Source organism: Drosophila suzukii, chromosome 2R (assembly GCF_043229965.1).
Source record: "Drosophila suzukii chromosome 2R, CBGP_Dsuzu_IsoJpt1.0, whole genome shotgun sequence".
NCBI classification, from domain to species: domain Eukaryota; kingdom Metazoa; phylum Arthropoda; class Insecta; order Diptera; family Drosophilidae; genus Drosophila; species Drosophila suzukii.
In genome coordinates this window covers 19,410,402-19,427,023 of record NC_092081.1, presented here as the reverse complement: position 1 = coordinate 19,427,023, position 16,622 = coordinate 19,410,402, and the positions used below count along the sequence as shown (strand labels likewise).

The 16,622-nt window shown below is 40.2% G+C and overlaps 4 protein-coding genes across 6 annotated transcripts; 1 reads left to right on the top strand and 3 right to left on the bottom strand.

The window, feature by feature from the left end:
- Positions 1–129: 129 nt before the first annotated feature.
- On the top strand, positions 130–6,465 carry swi2 (Protein singed wings 2). Of its 2 annotated transcripts, none has more exons than XM_017073884.4 (5): positions 130–704; positions 2,981–3,187; positions 4,275–4,758; positions 4,817–4,996; positions 5,290–6,465. In XM_017073884.4, the coding sequence occupies exons 1-5, from the start codon at positions 637–639 to the stop codon at positions 5,836–5,838; spliced, it is 1,488 nt and encodes a 495-aa protein (XP_016929373.2). In that variant the 5' UTR covers positions 130–636; the 3' UTR covers positions 5,839–6,465. The 2 variants fall into 2 exon arrangements, with proteins under 2 accessions (XP_016929373.2, XP_065719345.2); XM_065863273.2 differs by lacking the exon at positions 130–704 and adding an exon at positions 1,936–2,793.
- HPS4 (Hermansky-Pudlak syndrome 4 protein) lies at positions 5,882–16,612 on the bottom strand. 2 transcript variants are annotated; one of them, XM_017073883.4, is made up of 7 exons: positions 16,455–16,612; positions 9,476–9,710; positions 9,158–9,400; positions 9,007–9,101; positions 7,424–8,945; positions 7,125–7,357; positions 5,882–7,063 (listed from the first exon to the last, which is right to left on the bottom strand). In XM_017073883.4, the coding sequence occupies exons 1-7, from the start codon at positions 16,463–16,465 to the stop codon at positions 6,895–6,897; spliced, it is 2,508 nt and encodes an 835-aa protein (XP_016929372.2). In that variant the 5' UTR covers positions 16,466–16,612; the 3' UTR covers positions 5,882–6,894. The 2 variants fall into 2 exon arrangements, with proteins under 2 accessions (XP_016929372.2, XP_016929371.2); XM_017073882.4 differs by lacking the exon at positions 16,455–16,612 and adding an exon at positions 10,025–10,222.
- On the bottom strand, positions 10,824–11,488 carry LOC108009495 (uncharacterized). Its single transcript, XM_017073888.4, has 3 exons — positions 11,356–11,488; positions 11,177–11,301; positions 10,824–11,123 (listed from the first exon to the last, which is right to left on the bottom strand). Exons 1-3 carry the CDS (start codon positions 11,377–11,379, stop codon positions 10,901–10,903), a joined length of 372 nt encoding a protein of 123 aa, XP_016929377.2. The 5' UTR covers positions 11,380–11,488; the 3' UTR covers positions 10,824–10,900.
- On the bottom strand, positions 11,811–12,642 carry LOC108009494 (uncharacterized). The gene is made up of 3 exons (XM_017073887.4): positions 12,483–12,642; positions 12,286–12,407; positions 11,811–12,226 (listed from the first exon to the last, which is right to left on the bottom strand). Exons 1-3 carry the CDS (start codon positions 12,501–12,503, stop codon positions 11,983–11,985), a joined length of 387 nt encoding a protein of 128 aa, XP_016929376.2. The 5' UTR covers positions 12,504–12,642; the 3' UTR covers positions 11,811–11,982.
- Positions 16,613–16,622: the final 10 nt, after the last annotated feature.

Sequence of the window (16,622 nt, the reverse complement as noted above, 5' to 3'; positions counted from 1 at the left end):
CCGAGGTGAAGCCATTAAATCGTACAAATTGGTTGCTGTTCGATGATAGACCGAATTATAAGTAATTTGTATGCCAATGAACCGAGTAGTAGATGAAAATGATTCAGCCGAAGCTTGTTAGATTGGATTTTGGAAAGTGTATAGTCAATATAAACCCACGTGAAGGGACCATGATCGTAAATCAGCCCCCCACCGTTTGGCAAATTCAACAGCTGCTTTCGGCCGAAACGAGCCCCCAAATAAAATATGGAGAGCGCTATTTTGATAAGTCTGTATCACTCTCGCTGTCAGCTGATTTGCCACTGGAGATCTCGGGCGTCAGAAATTATAATACCCGCTCTGGGGCAGAAGAAGAAACGGCAAAAGCCCAAGCGTTTCGCGTTCGCGCCGCATTTGAACTTCAAACGCGAGAAAAGTAGCACAGTGCGGACAGATACGTGGATGCGTGGCGATTAAACGGCGAAGCGTGGAAAACAAGAAATTTTGATTATGTGTTAGCATGGGAGCAAATGGCATAGCCAAAACAATTCGATCTGAACGAAGCCGGTCGTGACAATGGAATATTCTGAATGAAAACAGCTCGCAACTCGGATAAACAGTCTTAAAATAAATATTTATAAATACCTGAATATTAGCATGGCAAGCAGAGTGTTTCAAAAAGGGTCTGCGAAATGTTTTTGGCTGTTTTGCATGGTCGTAATAAGGTAAATTCCAAAGTGGACCACGCGGCGTCTGTGTAATTTAGTGTAATGCCAGCAATGTGTGCCGCTGTTATCAGATGTTTACAGCACTCGGCGATTTATTAATAAACCTACTAAATCCTATTCTGGGCCAGGCTATGCCATATGTGGGTTATAGTCCATGGTAAATCTTTTATAAGGTCTATGCAAAGTTACTTATCGCCACACCAAATCAAATCGAACTGATTGGGTTTTATGGTTAATATAAAAACTAGACGGGCCAAAGTCAACTGGAGTATTATAATATTCATTGGAAATATAAAACTAGTTTCCATATATGTAATTGTTTGCAGTTCTTGAAAAAAAGATATGACTGTTTTATTTTCCTACACATGAGCCAATTAGGGCAATAAACCTCTAAGGTGGCAACTTCCTCAACATTCAAAACAGGGGCGAAAGAAACCCGAAATTTCATTCCACCTTTATCGCTCACCCTAAACAACGTAACACAGCCATGGGTTCCGAAAGGGTATTGTCTTTAATTTGAAAATTCTTATCATACCGAAGGCTATTAAAAGGTTTGCCTAATCAAAATGTTATATGACAAGAAATTGCTCTCAGATCTGCTAAGGTTTTCTACTATATACTCGTACTATGTACTTTTCCACCCATTTTCTTGTCATCTTTTTGATCTTTTTCTTTTTTTGACACTTATCGGCAATTTCAATGAGAATCAAAAGTCAAATGATAGCCGCTTTCGTGACGGATTCATAAGTAGATTTATTGTGATAAACGTATTTCCAATCGTAGAAAATGAAAGGTAGATCAAATCGTATTAAATTTGTTGATACTTACTGTCACATTCTTGACTTGAATAAATTCCTAGAATTTATTTACAGAACCTAGTGCAAGAGAATTTATTGCCCAACCGATTTGATTGTCTAAATGAAATAGCATGCCAATTGTTTCGATGATCAAAAGTCAACTGAAAAATGTCTTGAAGCATACTTTTTAATTAAAATTTGACATTTCTTGTCGTCACGCATACGCCATGTTGTACGACTGGTAAACATTTTAGCAAACCAAGTGAAACTTTCTGGGATAAAGACGAAAATTTGGTTTTCAGAAAATATTAAAAATACATGTCTGGTTGTGGGGTTTTGTGTACCTTTCGAATTTGCCAATGTTAATCAACGATAATTGACAGGCCGAGCAACTCAGAGAAAGAGTGTCGATTCTGGCAGCTAGGATCTTGGCTTTATCGAGAACATAAGCTGAATACCAACCGAATTTAAATATTTGTCGCTCCCAAAATACTACCACTTCAGATCAAACAAAGCTGCTACCGAACTGTTATACTCGTGGAATTTTGAGTAAATATTTTTGGGTGTTATTATATATCACTGTGTGTATTGTTGAGTTTAACGCCTTGAAGGCAGGTTGTTAATTGTCAGTTAGACCCACTTAGTACCCCCAGGAAAACGCGCCGGGGTATATTAAATGATGATGTATGTATTTTCCATGCGTATTCTTGGCAGCGTCTTTGTGTTTATACGAAGATAAACTTGTTGATATACGCTTACCGGGAAATTTGTTTCGGAAATAAACCAATAGATATATTACCCAAAGTTTCCACTGACCTATCCCTACTTGGGGAAATACAATCCAGTGGAAAAGGTACTTTTCAATGGCAAAAACGTGTCTTCGAAATTATTCCGGACTCTGCTGTCTGTCAACCTGTGATATAGCACCTCGAGATGTGCTAAATGAGCATCATGTGATATACTTCGGCTCTCCGTCTGCTAATATAACCGCCATATAGGCAGGGCAAACAAGATTTCCATACTACGCAGGTATACTTACTACCCGGAGTTGAGCTACCGTTCAGATTAGGTGATATATTTGCCCAAGTCGGTTGGCTAGAAGCAGTTTGCAGTGCCTAAAACCGATCCAATGAGATGCTACTTGGCTATTTTTAAAGGCGTAGTGAGAAAATAGAATATGTTCTTTGGAATTTCTCAACTCTTAAGTTGTGTTACCAAAGTAAACTGGGACAAGCTAATTTCCCCGATTTTGTGGGGCAGAAAAACAGAGTAACAGAGTAAATTAAATAGTCAGTATCTGTATCTCGTATCTGTGTTTTACCCAAGCAATTAAGAGTTACCTGGCGTCTGCTTATCAAGTTGGCCCTAAACGAGAGTCGTATTGCGGCTAAATTATCACCAATTTGAGGGCTGTCTGGGCCAGAAATAGCATCATGAGATAGACAGTTATTTACTCACCAATTATCTGTTACTTAGACTGAGCCATGGAGTCACGGATGAGAGCTACGAGACGACCACTGCGCTGGCCACCATCACCACCAAAACCATTCCCATGCCCGCTATTTCGAGCAGCTGCTTGGACTGGTCATCTGCTCCGGAGGCGGCGGGCGGAAACTGCTCGAGGCTATCCCGGAATGGTACTCTGAAGTGCTATGGCGGAATGAACAACCTGGCGGCTCTTAAGTGAGTATTATTAGATCGCTGTTTACATGCGTTTTGCGTTTAAAATACAAAAAGAGATCATTAAAATAATATAATTGGATATATAATGCTTCCTTTTTCCATAAACTCAGAATAAGAAAGCTTTGTAGAGATAAAATCACATCATAAATCTTTTATAATATAAATTAAGTTTTCACATTTGATTCCTGACCGTAATAAAACAATCATTGGAAATGTGTAATTTCCTGTTACACAAAATTCAAAACACGAAACTATAGAAACTATCAATTTTTGATGAAAGAACTTCTTAAAATATAATCAAAGTGTTTACATTAACTTTCCTTCATAAAATATCATTTTGATTTTAATATGATGACTTATGATTTAAAAAATCAACTTTTATTAAATTTTATAATCTATTATTATACCCGTTACTCGTAGAGTAAAAGGGTATACTAGATTCGTCGGAAAGTATGTAACAGGCAGAAGGAAGCGTTTCCGACCCCATAAAGTATATATATTCTTGATCAGGATCATTAGCCGAGTCGATCTAGCCATGTCCGTCTGTCCGTCTGTCCGGATGAACGCTGAGATCTCGGAAACTATGAGAGCTAGGCTATTGAGATTTGGCGTGCAGATTCCTGAGCTTCTTACGCAGCGCAAGTTTGTTTCAGTAGACTGCCACGCCCACTCTAACGCCCACAAACCGCCCAAAACTGTGGCTCCTACAGTTTTGATGCTAGAATAAAAATTTTAACTGAAATGTAATGTTCCCATCAATACCTATCGATTGACCTAAAAAAAAGTTTGCCACGCCCACTTTAACGCCCACAAACCGCGAAAACCTGTGACGCCCACTCTAACGCCCATAACGCTTGTATACCGCCGGTAGGTGGCGCATTTTAATCTCGCTTTGCTGCTTGCATATCTCCATTTAGCTGAGTAACGGGTATCTGATAGTCGAGGTACTCGACTATAGCGTTCCTCCTTGTTTGTAATATATATGTAGGTACTCACTAGTTTTATTTTGACGATATCAGTTGAAATCTTAAGTTAACTGTACATATATAAATAATTTAAATAAATAAACTTTTTTTCCCCCTTACAGCCACTCAGGAAAGTTAAGCAGAGTGCAGCCAGCTCTGGATATGCTCCTCTGCGGCTGGCCAAAGGATGGTTTCAATCATCTGAGGGACCTCCAAAAGCTGCCCCGCCTTAGATCCCTGACCATCGAATACAGTGGCTTCACAGAGTTCAAGTTCGACTTCCCTGAAATGTCGGATTTGCAGACTATAAATATTTCCTGGACGAATCTCACCTACATTTCATCCCGAACCTTTAAGCGAGTGCATCCTCTCAAGGTTTTGGACCTGCGATGGAACCAACTGATCCAACTGGATGGTCCTTTGTTGCTACCCCGCAATTTCGAGCAACTCTATCTGGCGGGGAATCCGTGGAACTGCACAAGGAACTTCAAGTGGATGCTTTTGCAGCCGGAGAAGGGAAGACTGGTGGTGGATCGAGATGAGCTTATATGCATGGATCGAAAGTATAAGGAGCGTCAGATGCTCCTGGTTATGCATTTTAAATTGGTGGGTATTATCTTAATCACCCTGATAACAGTCGATAAACTTATGGATTTTATTTTAGGAACTGAAGAAGCAGTGTCAATCCCACGAGGATCTCAGGAACTGCAGTTGCCTTATGCATCACATCTTGCCCAAGACACACATTCCCCTCTATACGGTCAACTGTTCCCATCTACAGTTTCATCGCCTGCCTGCTTTTTTGCCCGATAACACCACCACCCTAATCATCAATGATAATATGGTAAGATCTTGGGTTATAACAAAAGTTATGTTTATGTTTTTAAATATATTAAAAAAAATTTAAATATGATACGTCCTATGACTTAATCTAAGCCTTCCAAAATTATTTAAAATTGATTCTTTAGAGTGAAACAATTCTTGTTTTAAAATTTAAGAATGGATAAAAAGAGTTTTAATAAGAATACTTCTCTTGAAATAAGTCTTCCGAAGTTATTAAAAATTAATATTAAGGATCCTATAAATCCCAGTAAGATTTTCTACATTAATTTTCTTGCATTTATCAATCCTTACCAGATCACTGACATAAACCCTCTCCGGGACAATCCCCACTACCGCCATGTGGTGGACATGCAGCTGGAGAACAACCAGATCTCCAATGTGGACAACCTTGAGGACACTTTTTGGCTGCAGAACTTCCGCCTGCTCAATCTGCGTGGCAACAATCTCCGCAAGCTGCACGTCTACGCCTTCGACAATGCCCTCGATGACAACGAGAACGCCAATCTGCTGCTGCTCAGCCGCAATCCCTGGCACTGCACCTGCAAGTTTGGCAGCAGGATGCGTGAGCTGCTGACCAAGTACAAGGATCTCGTGCGGGATGCCTGGAACGTGAGCTGCACCTACCGCCTGGACGATGATCAGCTGCTGGCCAAAGTGCTGACCCTCAGTCGGCAGGAGATGTGCAATATCAGCGTGGAAAGTGACTCCCACATCCACCCCATCGATTGGCTGAATGGAGTCCTGGCCAGCCTCATTCTCCTCATCCTGGGCAAGCTTGCCTACGATTACTACTATTACAAGTATTACGGTCGAGTTCCTTGGATTGTGATGAAAATGCCTTAGTCCTAGCCTTAATCTTAAGTTAAGTGAGTCCAACTCGAAAGTATTTCTCAGACATAGACAACGGTTTGTCGGTTTATTCTTGAAAATCTACAAAAACAATACCTGTCTTTGTTTCATATATGAATATTTATATATAAATAATGTCGTTTAGGTATTTATGTATCATATATTTATGTATATTTAAGCTAAGTCAACGCAAAACTCTCAAAATAGTTGTTTGCTTTCACACCAGTGCACTGTTTAAACTGTTTTGTATGGTTAAAAACATTCGTTCTCACGTTCCTTAATATTCGACGGGTTTTAGCATTTGACCTGCATTTAAAATTGGCACGAAGCGCTTTATATTTGATACTGAGAAACAGCTAAGATAAGTATTTGTTTTGCTTTTGGACAGAACGGAAACTGTGTGAACTTTAAGTTAGTTACAAATAATTCCACCTAAACGAATCTAACTTTGTATTATATTTACAATTAAAACCTCTCGATTTAATTTCTTTGGCTTTCGAAATCAGTGCAAAATGTCGCATCTCTTCGGTCAAAGCAAATGCAAAATAATTAAAATAATTGTATAGGTTACAAGCTTATAAATTAAACAACAGTGCTGGACATTGTAAACAAAGCTTAAAACATTTTTGTACTTTACATCAATCAAGTGAAAGATAAAACAAGGCATAATAATAGCTCGCTGGCTGAAAGCGGCACATTTAAAACTCTTCTTTTAGTTTCCTACGTGAGTCTTTTGAAATGTTGGTTAAAAAGGTCGGCAACGTTTCTTGTAAATTGTTTGTATAAAAGTCAAAGTTTAATTTAGATCGTTTAAAATTGAGTTCCCTTGGTTTGTGTTGTATATGATATGGAAACATTATCCTAACCACTATCGAGGACTCGCGTAGGAATCAGCCAGAGATCGCAAAGTAAATAACAGCGGATGGCATAAAGTTGGCTATTTTCCGGGGACTATCTTCCAGACTATCTGGTGTCCCCGTTAACATTTTCTGTTTTTGGCTAAGCATGCGAGTATTCAATATGTGTATAATATACGATCCATTAGACAGCCTAGAACAGCATGTAGGAATGATCACGTTCCAGTCGCGCCTTGGCGCGCATTTGTATATTGCCAATGGGATCCGAGGGCGGTGGTATGCCGTGGATCTGATGGGTTGGCTCCTTGTAGAAGAACTCGGTCCTTCCGTTCTTGTGGCCGTAATAAACGGAGTCGTGGGATCTGTAAAACGTTGCATTGTTAATAAAATCTTTTGAAGGAATTATGTGTATAGCAAACTCACCTTAAGATCAAATCTGTAAGATGATGACCACTGGAATGTATCGAGTGCATGCTCTCCAGGATGTTAAGCTCTAGGGGATTCCATGGGCCATTGCGCTGCAGCACATCCCACTTGGAGTCGACGCACATGAAGCTATAATCGCCTCCATCGCGGTTATCGCCCTCTACATTTACATTGAGAGTCTGATTCAGTTGAGATTCCATGTGCGGGAACTTGGCCACGCAGATATCGAACTAAATTAAAGGAATATCAAAAGTTATTAGTTGAATTTAACCAAGATTAAATAACAATTCACTCACCATCTTCTGCACCACCTGTTGCTGTCGACAGGTGCCCTCTTCCATGAGCAATAACAAGGTCATATTCTGCTGACCACATATGTAGAGTTCCGTGCGCTGCAAGCCATCGGGTTGAATGGGTCCCGGAGGTTGAGCAGGAATGGTGGGCATAACAGCCAAAGCATCGACTGCATCCTCGCATTTTAGGGAACTGCGTCGTGGGAAAACCTTGCTGCTTGTCAGGGGAGTTTGTATCTCAATGGGCGTGGCTTCACTCAAGGCCAGTACCGATAGTTTTGCCATCAGGGGTGTTAGCGGTACCCCTCCAGCGCCACTGCGTCCAGATGCTCGCTCTCCGAAAGAGGCTTCTCCTGCTGATTTCAATGGCAGCGTCATGGATCGCTTGTCCAGCGGCGTTTTGGCCGCGGAAACATTAAGATTTCGATCGGCGGAGGACCCCTCCGCTGCCTGCTGCCTCATGTGCTCGTCAAGCTTTTGGATCTCAGCATGGAACTCCTGAAACTCGGCCACCAGAGCTGCTAGCTCGGCATCCTCATGCGCCTGTTCGCTGGCCACACCCCACAACTTGCGGTACTGATCGAGAAACTGCTGGAACAGGCTGCGCGAGATCTGCTGGCCATTAGTGTTAAATACCGGATAGGTGGGATCGCTTATGGTCCGCGAAGTAATCTTTTCATCGTTCTCTATGAAATCCGGTGAGCCCGAGGAGGCATCGCCACCACCGCTTCCATTCTGATTCACATCGCTCTTAAAGCCATGCGTGAAGTTGTTCAGTTTCTTGGAGATGGCGCGAAGAGCATCCTGGAGATCTGCAGAGGATTTGCGCCGGGTCAGCTGCTTATTTGGATTACTGATGAAGTTCTGGAAGAACTTCTCAACATCCAGTTTCAGAGAATTTCGACGCGATTGCGCCTTGCCATTGGAATTATGGACATCCTCCTCTTTGCCCTCATCTTCGGGATTTGCGCAAATGGACATTACATTTGCCACCGGCAGGACCTTATTCTCGGTCATGGGAGTGTTGCAAACACTGGTACGTCCAATAAACTGCGGATAGGAGTCGGTTTCATCAAAGTTGATGGATGCAATGCCAGACTCCGGGAGCTCCTTGCTCTGCATGGTCTTGATGCGCAACGGCAGGTGAGTGGGCCGCATGGATTTGGGTCTAGCTGGTGGCATTCCCACCCCGGCACCCGCCTGCTCCGGCGCATGCTCCTCCTCGGGTATGTGGGTGAAGATCAGTGACTTGTCCCGCTTAATCTTCCGCTTGGCATACTGAAATGGCATGCCGTTCTGGGAGAGCTGTGCCGTGCTCATCTGCAGGTTTTGGGCGCGCTGCGCCTCGCCAACCAATTGACGGTACTGCATTTGCTCCAGGTAAACCACCAGCATCTGGACGCCATTGGGGATGTGGAACTCACGATCACCTGTAACCACCTGCTCGGCAGCTGTGCGGATGTGCAGAGGATCTGTGAGCACCAGGTGCTTGGTAACCATGTCGCTCAGCTGGGAGGCCACCACTCTAGAAGACATAATGCACATAAAGGTAAGTGCTTCTTTAAACATCATTCAGACCAACTCACTTGTTGTGATAGAGTATTGCTCCACCTAGGATCCCCTTAGTTTGCTGGCAACACTGTAGAGTTTGTATAGCCTCCAGGAATATATGGCTGGCCGTCTATAAAAAGATCTCCATTAATTCAGTCTCTGGTTTGGATGACTCTAACCACTCACCTTCGGCATTCGCAACCTGGGCACATTCTGAAATGTATTTCCATTACGCTGCAACATGGGCAGATATGTCTCAAAGATGTGGTACAGTTTCTCGCTGAGATTCCGGCGGTTCAGGGCGGGCGGAGCAGCATACTGAGCATACAGAGTCTGCACATCACGGTGGAAGAATTTGAGCAGGGAACTCAGCAAATCGGCACGATGTTCCAACAGTTGATCCCCAATATTCCGATCGGTGCCAATAGCCTGAAAAAAAAAATCAGCGAAAATATATATGGTTATTAATATTATGAATATATGGAATTTAAGTAGTTATCCTACCAGGATAAAACGTCCAAACTCCTTGAGCACAAACTTTCCATTTTGCAGAGCCAGGATGCGCGGATTAAAGAAGCAATCCTTAAGGAAATACGAAGTGCCCATTAATTGTCCACACAGTGCCACCTTCTGGGAGTCGGACACCCAGCTAGGATGGAAATATAGAACCGCCGATATGGGATCATCCGCCTCGTCAATCAGACACTCCGTGTCGTAGACAAACACTATCATCGTCTCCCTGTAAAATAAGATAGATAAAGGGTAAGTGAATTTAATATTATGATTTAAAAAGAAAAGGTTAAAAAGGGTTTTTTCAAGGTGAACATTATAGCTTTTTGTTTGTAAAATTGAGCGGAATTATAAACCTTATTCAAGCTATGATATAACTAGTGCACAAACAACACCGGTATCCACATAGGCACTTAAAGAATTCAAATCAATCTTTGTTGCATAAACAGGTATTGTTCCAATTCAATTGTTGTTTACAGTATTTATAAATATTCTTTGACTATAAGAGGGTTGGAATACAACCAAGTTAAGAGTTTAAGAAACCTTTCTGTCAGGATCATCGTCTTTGGCTTCTGCTGCACCTTCTTCCATCGCTTGTGGCTGGTTTTACGCCAATCCCGAAACATTGTCCCAGAAGGGTCAGCAATCTAGATAACTTGGGAGCTTCCAATTTTAGTAATGCATCGCTGGCTCCTTATCACAATTAACAACCTCCGATTCTGATAAGTCAACAAGCCAATACCGCCGCACAATGCCAACTGTCTGATTCTGATGTGGCCCAGCTGCCTGATACGACATACGACATACGTTGGGTGATACGAGAGCGTGATCAAAATTCCGCTCACGAACAGGTGAGAAGTGAGGTGAAAGCTCCCGAGTACTTCGTATTTTGCTTTTTTATCACTGCGGTTGAGCGGGTGTTCGAGGGCCATACTCTCAAATAATGTATGGAATCGAACTGGCGACCACCTCAATGCCAAGGTATCGATTCCAGTTCTAGAGGGTAACGAAGTCCACAGAAAACGTATCATGGGTTGTATTCAACTGTACAGTTTGAGAGGCTTAGCTTAGTAGCAAGGTTACCTTAAATGCACCAAAATTACAAATGTATTATGCTTCATTTGTTAACAATCTATGATGATATGGTAGTCAACACACTCGACTATAGAGTTCCCTCTTGTTTTTTTAGTTAATAAGTAAAAGTTTGTTTTCACAGCTGTTGACCTTGTAAGGTATTCAGAGTGACTTTATTACTATAATAATAATAATAACTTTGAGCACAACAGCATATTTTGACAGGCTGGATCGAAATATAACAGCAAAGACCCTGTTTTTATAACGATCTGCTATGCAATCTCTATTGTATTTGATAATTTTACTTTGAACTCTAACATTTCACAGTTTTATTTTTAATGTTCTTCATCCGGCGGCAGTTTTAAGAACAGCAGGTGGTAGGTGTTGAACCTGGATTTGAATTTGAGACAGGCTATACTTGGCCACATAACCGTTGGGTCCGGCCTCATAGGTGACCAAGAGATACTTGGATCCTGGAAATGGCTGTCCATACGTGCCCCTAACTTGAAGCGTCCCTGGAGCAATCTCTTCAACGGTCTCCTCTCGCTCCGATCCATCTACATCGATCCTACGAGATGGTAGACACTTTATAGTATTCACCGATTACGATTCACAATTTACCTCAGGTAATAACTATTATCGGATGGAACTATAATAACTCCATTGTCGTTTATAGATGGCACGAGTCGAGTAACCGAAGCTGTGGGTGCCGAAGTTACCAGACTCAGACACAAAGTCAAAATCACCTATAGTGTATATTATTAAACGATTTAAAATGCAAACTTCGTAGAGGAACTTACGGAGCTAAACAGCACATCAACCATGATGATCTTTTGGTGGTTGGCTAGCGACTAAAACAATGCTGCAGCTAACAAACAGAATCAAAACACTAATAACCTAATACAAGTCTAAAACTGGAATTGTTAATTAACACTTTAAAAGCGGTAATGTATGGTATTGAATGTTATGTTGTTATATAAAAAATGCATACAACAAATGGATAACATTTTTAAAACTGCTTAGTCAGGACTAATTATAACTCTTAAAAATCATAAGTGCTGAGAACTATGCTGAAAACTTGTTTCAACAGTCATAAAGTGTAAACAGCTAACCATTTTTATAGATCGAAGGCTTTTAGCCACCCAGATTGATTTTGTATATGTAAATTGACCTAGTTTTCGTTTTGTTTCTAACCGCCCACGGATATAAAAATAATTTTATAAATGGCTAAGACCAAGTGGTAATTAAGACACACTTTTAAACATATTATAATCGTTTATTTAAATTAATGTGTTTTTAATTTTTTTTTTCCCAATGGAGGATTGTTACAAAAAGTACTAATAGTATTTGTATAAATTCGGTAATTCTGGCGATCTCGTAAATGTATTATCCTATCTAAAGTACATTTCATACTTATGTATGTAAACCTAACCAGCTGCAGTTTTTAAGGCAGTAGGACTAAGGAAAAGCGGAGGCTGAGGAGGGGGCGTTGGTGGACCCTTGCCGTAACTATATTTAGCAACGTATCCATTTGGACCAGCCTCGTAGGTGAGAACCAAATTGGCACCCTGATCCTCAAAGGGCTGATTGATCACTCCGGTAACTTGCAGGTTTCCGGCTTCATTCTGTTTCACCGATTCCTGGCGAATAGTGCCACCCGGATGTTCGATTCTAAGGGAAGAAACTAACTAAATGAAGGCCCGTCGTTTTGAGAATTCGAATAACTCTACCTGAGAAAGTATTCTTGGTTGAGGGGTTCCAGTTGGAAGCCATTAGTGCGGATTTGCGGAACAATAGTTGGAGAATTTTGAGGTGCCGCGTTTGCCAAATTAATGATGAGAATCGCCAAGAGCTAAATTATATTATAATATAATTTGCCAAATAATATTTTTTGCCAAATTCCAATTTGCAAATATCCACAACTCACCGCGCACAAACTGCGAGACATGATGACCTGTCTATGGTTGAACGAAAACTATCTGAACCTCCGACCGCTTGGTCATGTTTGAGCCCAAAACGAAGGCTGGTATAATTAAATAGCAAACAAGTTTTGATTTTTACGTTGAAGATACAAAAAAATCACATTTCTGATTCACGGGAAACACTTCAGTCCACCTACTAATTCGACATGTATGTATTTTGCAAATGATGGCAAAATTCCCATCCTATAAGGCAATTGAGCAGGGAATACAATAAAATCAACACATCTATCAAAAACCAGTTGGTAGCCTTCCCAATGACAATTAACTTGCTTCAAATTAATTTACATCATGCCCACTGCACTACCGCCAAAAAAGCATAATCATGGATTGACAATTAAATTTAACACCTGGCCGTTCAACATTTCTACAGGGAGTTACCAAGTCCGTTTAACCGTTGCTACGTGAGATTCTTACACTTTAGACTACGTTTATAAATGACTAACAGGTTTTTGACCCTACAACATTTATCATATAAAGAAATTTCACAAATTAAGTGAATTTCAAGTTTACTAAACGGTAAAAAATGTTCAACTGAAATTTAACTTGGCATTGTTTATAGCAACTTTGCTTAATACATAATCATTTAAAGTGTTAAAAGAAAAAGTTGTTGAATATTTTTTAAGATGATAGAAAAATATACCTACAATAGTTTGGAATCTGCATGAAAATATGTATATGGACACGCACTTAGTGCAAATCAAAAAATTAAACGTTTTCTGATTTTTTTTTTTGCTAATCGATAGCATTTTGTTTCTTCTTTTTGTTTAGTGTAAATTATGGGTTTTGAGCTATAATTTTCATAATATTGACAAAAAACATGCGGTCGCGAACGTACGCAAAATGGAAGTCGACTTGGGCTTAATCTAGTAAAATGCAAGAATCTGCGAATTGGGACGGAATATTCTAAGGCATTAACATTACTTTTAAAATGGATTCATGTAGCTTTCTATCGAGTCTGTTCCCAAGGAAATATCTCCATTTGTTTTTTTTATTGAATTAAATACCGGTCGCGAACGTACGATTTATCCATGTTGTTTTATTAAGAGTTAATTGATAATTCTCTCTATGGATTTTTATCTTCTTATTAGATTGCAATGAAGAGATTTGGTAGAACAAGTGCAAACTTATCATATGTTTTTCTTGCGAAAAAATTAATCATAACAAGGAAGAACGCTATAGTCGAGTACCTCGACTATCAGATACCCGTTACTCAGCTATATGGAGATATGCAAGCAGCAAAGCGAGATTAAAATGCGCCACCTACCGGCGGTATACAGATTTAAGCGTTATGGGCGTTAGAGTGGGCGTGGAAAATTTTTTGGATCAATCGATAGGTATCGACGAGACCAATACATTTCAGTTAAAATTTTTTATCTAGCATGAAAATTGTGGGCGTCACAGGTTTTCGCGGTTTGTGGGCGTTAAAGTGGGCGTGGCAAACTTTTTTTTGGGTCAATCGATAGGTATTGATGAGAACAATACATTTCAGTTAAAATTTTTATTCTAGCATCAAAACTGTAGGAGCCACAGTTTTGGGCGGTTTGTGGGCGTTAGAGTGGGCGTGGCACTGTGCCGAAACAAACTTGCGCTGCGTAAGAAGCTCAGGAATCTGCACGCCAAATCTCAATAGCCTAGCTCCCATAGTTTCCGAGATCTCAGCGTTCATCCGGACGGACAGACAGACGGACAGACGGACAGACGGACAGACGGACATGGCTAGATCGACTCGGCTAGTGATCCTGATCAAGAATATATATACTTTGTGGGGTCGGAAACGCTTCCTTCTGCCTGTTACATACTTTCCGACGAATCTAGTATACCCTTTTACTCTACGAGTAACGGGTATAAAAATGCTTTTAAAAGTAGCTAAAAGTGAAAGAAAAAGGTACATTTTTTAGGGAAATTCCTTCAACAAATCAAATGAAACATGCTATGTTTCCACTGTGTTAAGTAACTATTGTTATTTATTTATTAAAACACACAACAAAAATACGAGACTATGAAGATTTTTTTTTCGGTCCTTGTTTACCGGATATGCCCATATATTATTTTCAGAAGTGCTAAATTAAATTGTACGACATCTATTGTACTACGGAAAAAACTCATATTTTGAAAAAACCCATGATGAAATCTAATAATAAATTAAAATTCTGTGTATACAAGGAAATACATCTCTTGGAAAACACAAAAAATTACGGTTCTTATCAATCTGATGATTTCGTTTTTGGTTTTAAATTTTGCAATTTGGCAACCAAACTTTCAAATATTAACCTTATCTGTAAACAATATGTTCTGAAATAATATACAATACATAAAAATATTGAGGAGTCAAAGGTTCTGGTCATATAAAAACATGTGATAAGATGCCTATAAAAGAAGGAATCTTAGGCTCGACATTTCAGTATCCTCTTCAAGCTGATCTGGCTCGCATTCATTCACTGTTTATAAAATAATAACAAGAAATGTTTAAGGAGGCATTCGTACTGTTTCTACTTCTGATTGTTGGGGATCGTATTGGATCTCTGACAGGGACACCGACTCCTGTCCTGGAGATCACCCGAGCGGAACAGGACCAGATAGCAATCCAGTTGAAAAATCTGCGAGAAGCTGTTCAAAACATGTCCGAACGATTCAAGGAGCAACTGGATCGGATAGAAAATCGTCTATCGTTCACCACTTCAGAAGCACGAAAGATGCCGGTTATGAGGCCTTTATGGGAGATGAGGCCTATAACAGCAGCCGAGGAAAGCGGTACCGGATTCTTCGGTTCAGAAGAACCAAGGAAATTTACCATGCCGCCTTTTATCAGGCCGGACTTCATAGCACATACATTGGATATGATGCCTAATGAAGCACCCAAGAAAGCGGTCGCTTCAGAAGAACCAAGGAAATTTACCATGGTGGACTTCAGGGGCTAAAGGGGCACATTCGTATAAAACGAATATTTACAGCATTTCCTGTTTATTAAATAAAAAAGTGTTGAGGGAGCCATTCGTTCCGTTCTTGGTTCTGATTGTTGGGGATTGTGTTGGATATTTGACAGCTACACTGATTTTTGTGAATCAATCGGCACAGATCCAGATAGGAACCCAGCAAATTTTCCCGAATAGAAAAGGGTCCAGCAGCCGAGGAAAGTCAATTAGCAGACTTCAAGAAAATCATTATCACCATCAAGACTTCACTAAATCCAAAGATAGTTTGGGAGTTGCCATAACACATAAACATAATAGTTCAATACAACATATTAGATGTTAAACAGCGAAATGAAAAAAAATAGCTTGAAAAATATTACATTTTAAACTACTTTACACTATTCTTTGAATGGTAGGATACATACCAATCATGGTAAAATAAAACGCAAAAAGGTCATACATTTTAAATCGTAAATTTATAAGTAACATTTAAATCTAAAATTCATAATATTGAATTAAGTTTTTAGAGACTAATAATAGATTTTATATGGAATCATCTGGTCATTAAATTACCGTTTCGATATTTTATCGTTTAGAGTACTCTTATCTTTAAGGGGATTCCCAAAGAATATTGAATCCGTGTGGCAAGAAGTGTTTTGGTTTGACAATATCTTTTTTTAACACTCACTAACCAGAGAAATCAAATTCGAATTGCCATTTTACCGGTTTGGAAAACATATGAACTTTGACATTTATCAATTTCACCGCTCGAAATCGATACTTATCTCTGACCTCTTCTTCTTCTCACTTTCTGTGTATGCGAATGCAAATTGAGTGGGCGAGGGGGTGGCGGTGGGTGGCTGCGGGGGCGGAGGCTGCAGCTCAAAACAAACACAAAAATACCCTCACATACACAGCGCGCCGCCCACACACACATACACATACACCCCCACAAACGATTTTATGTTTTTGCACTGTGTATGAAATCTTATCAATTGCACTTACTTTGTGGCCATCGTGTATTGCACTTTAAACCTCTTCTTCTCGGATGATTATTGCACTTTATTTCTGCTTCATTTTATTCATATTAGTTTTTATTTTGTGTTTTTCCTCGCAGGGAAACGAACGGCGCTGCCATACCTCGGAGGTACTAAAAAACACCACCGCTCAAAG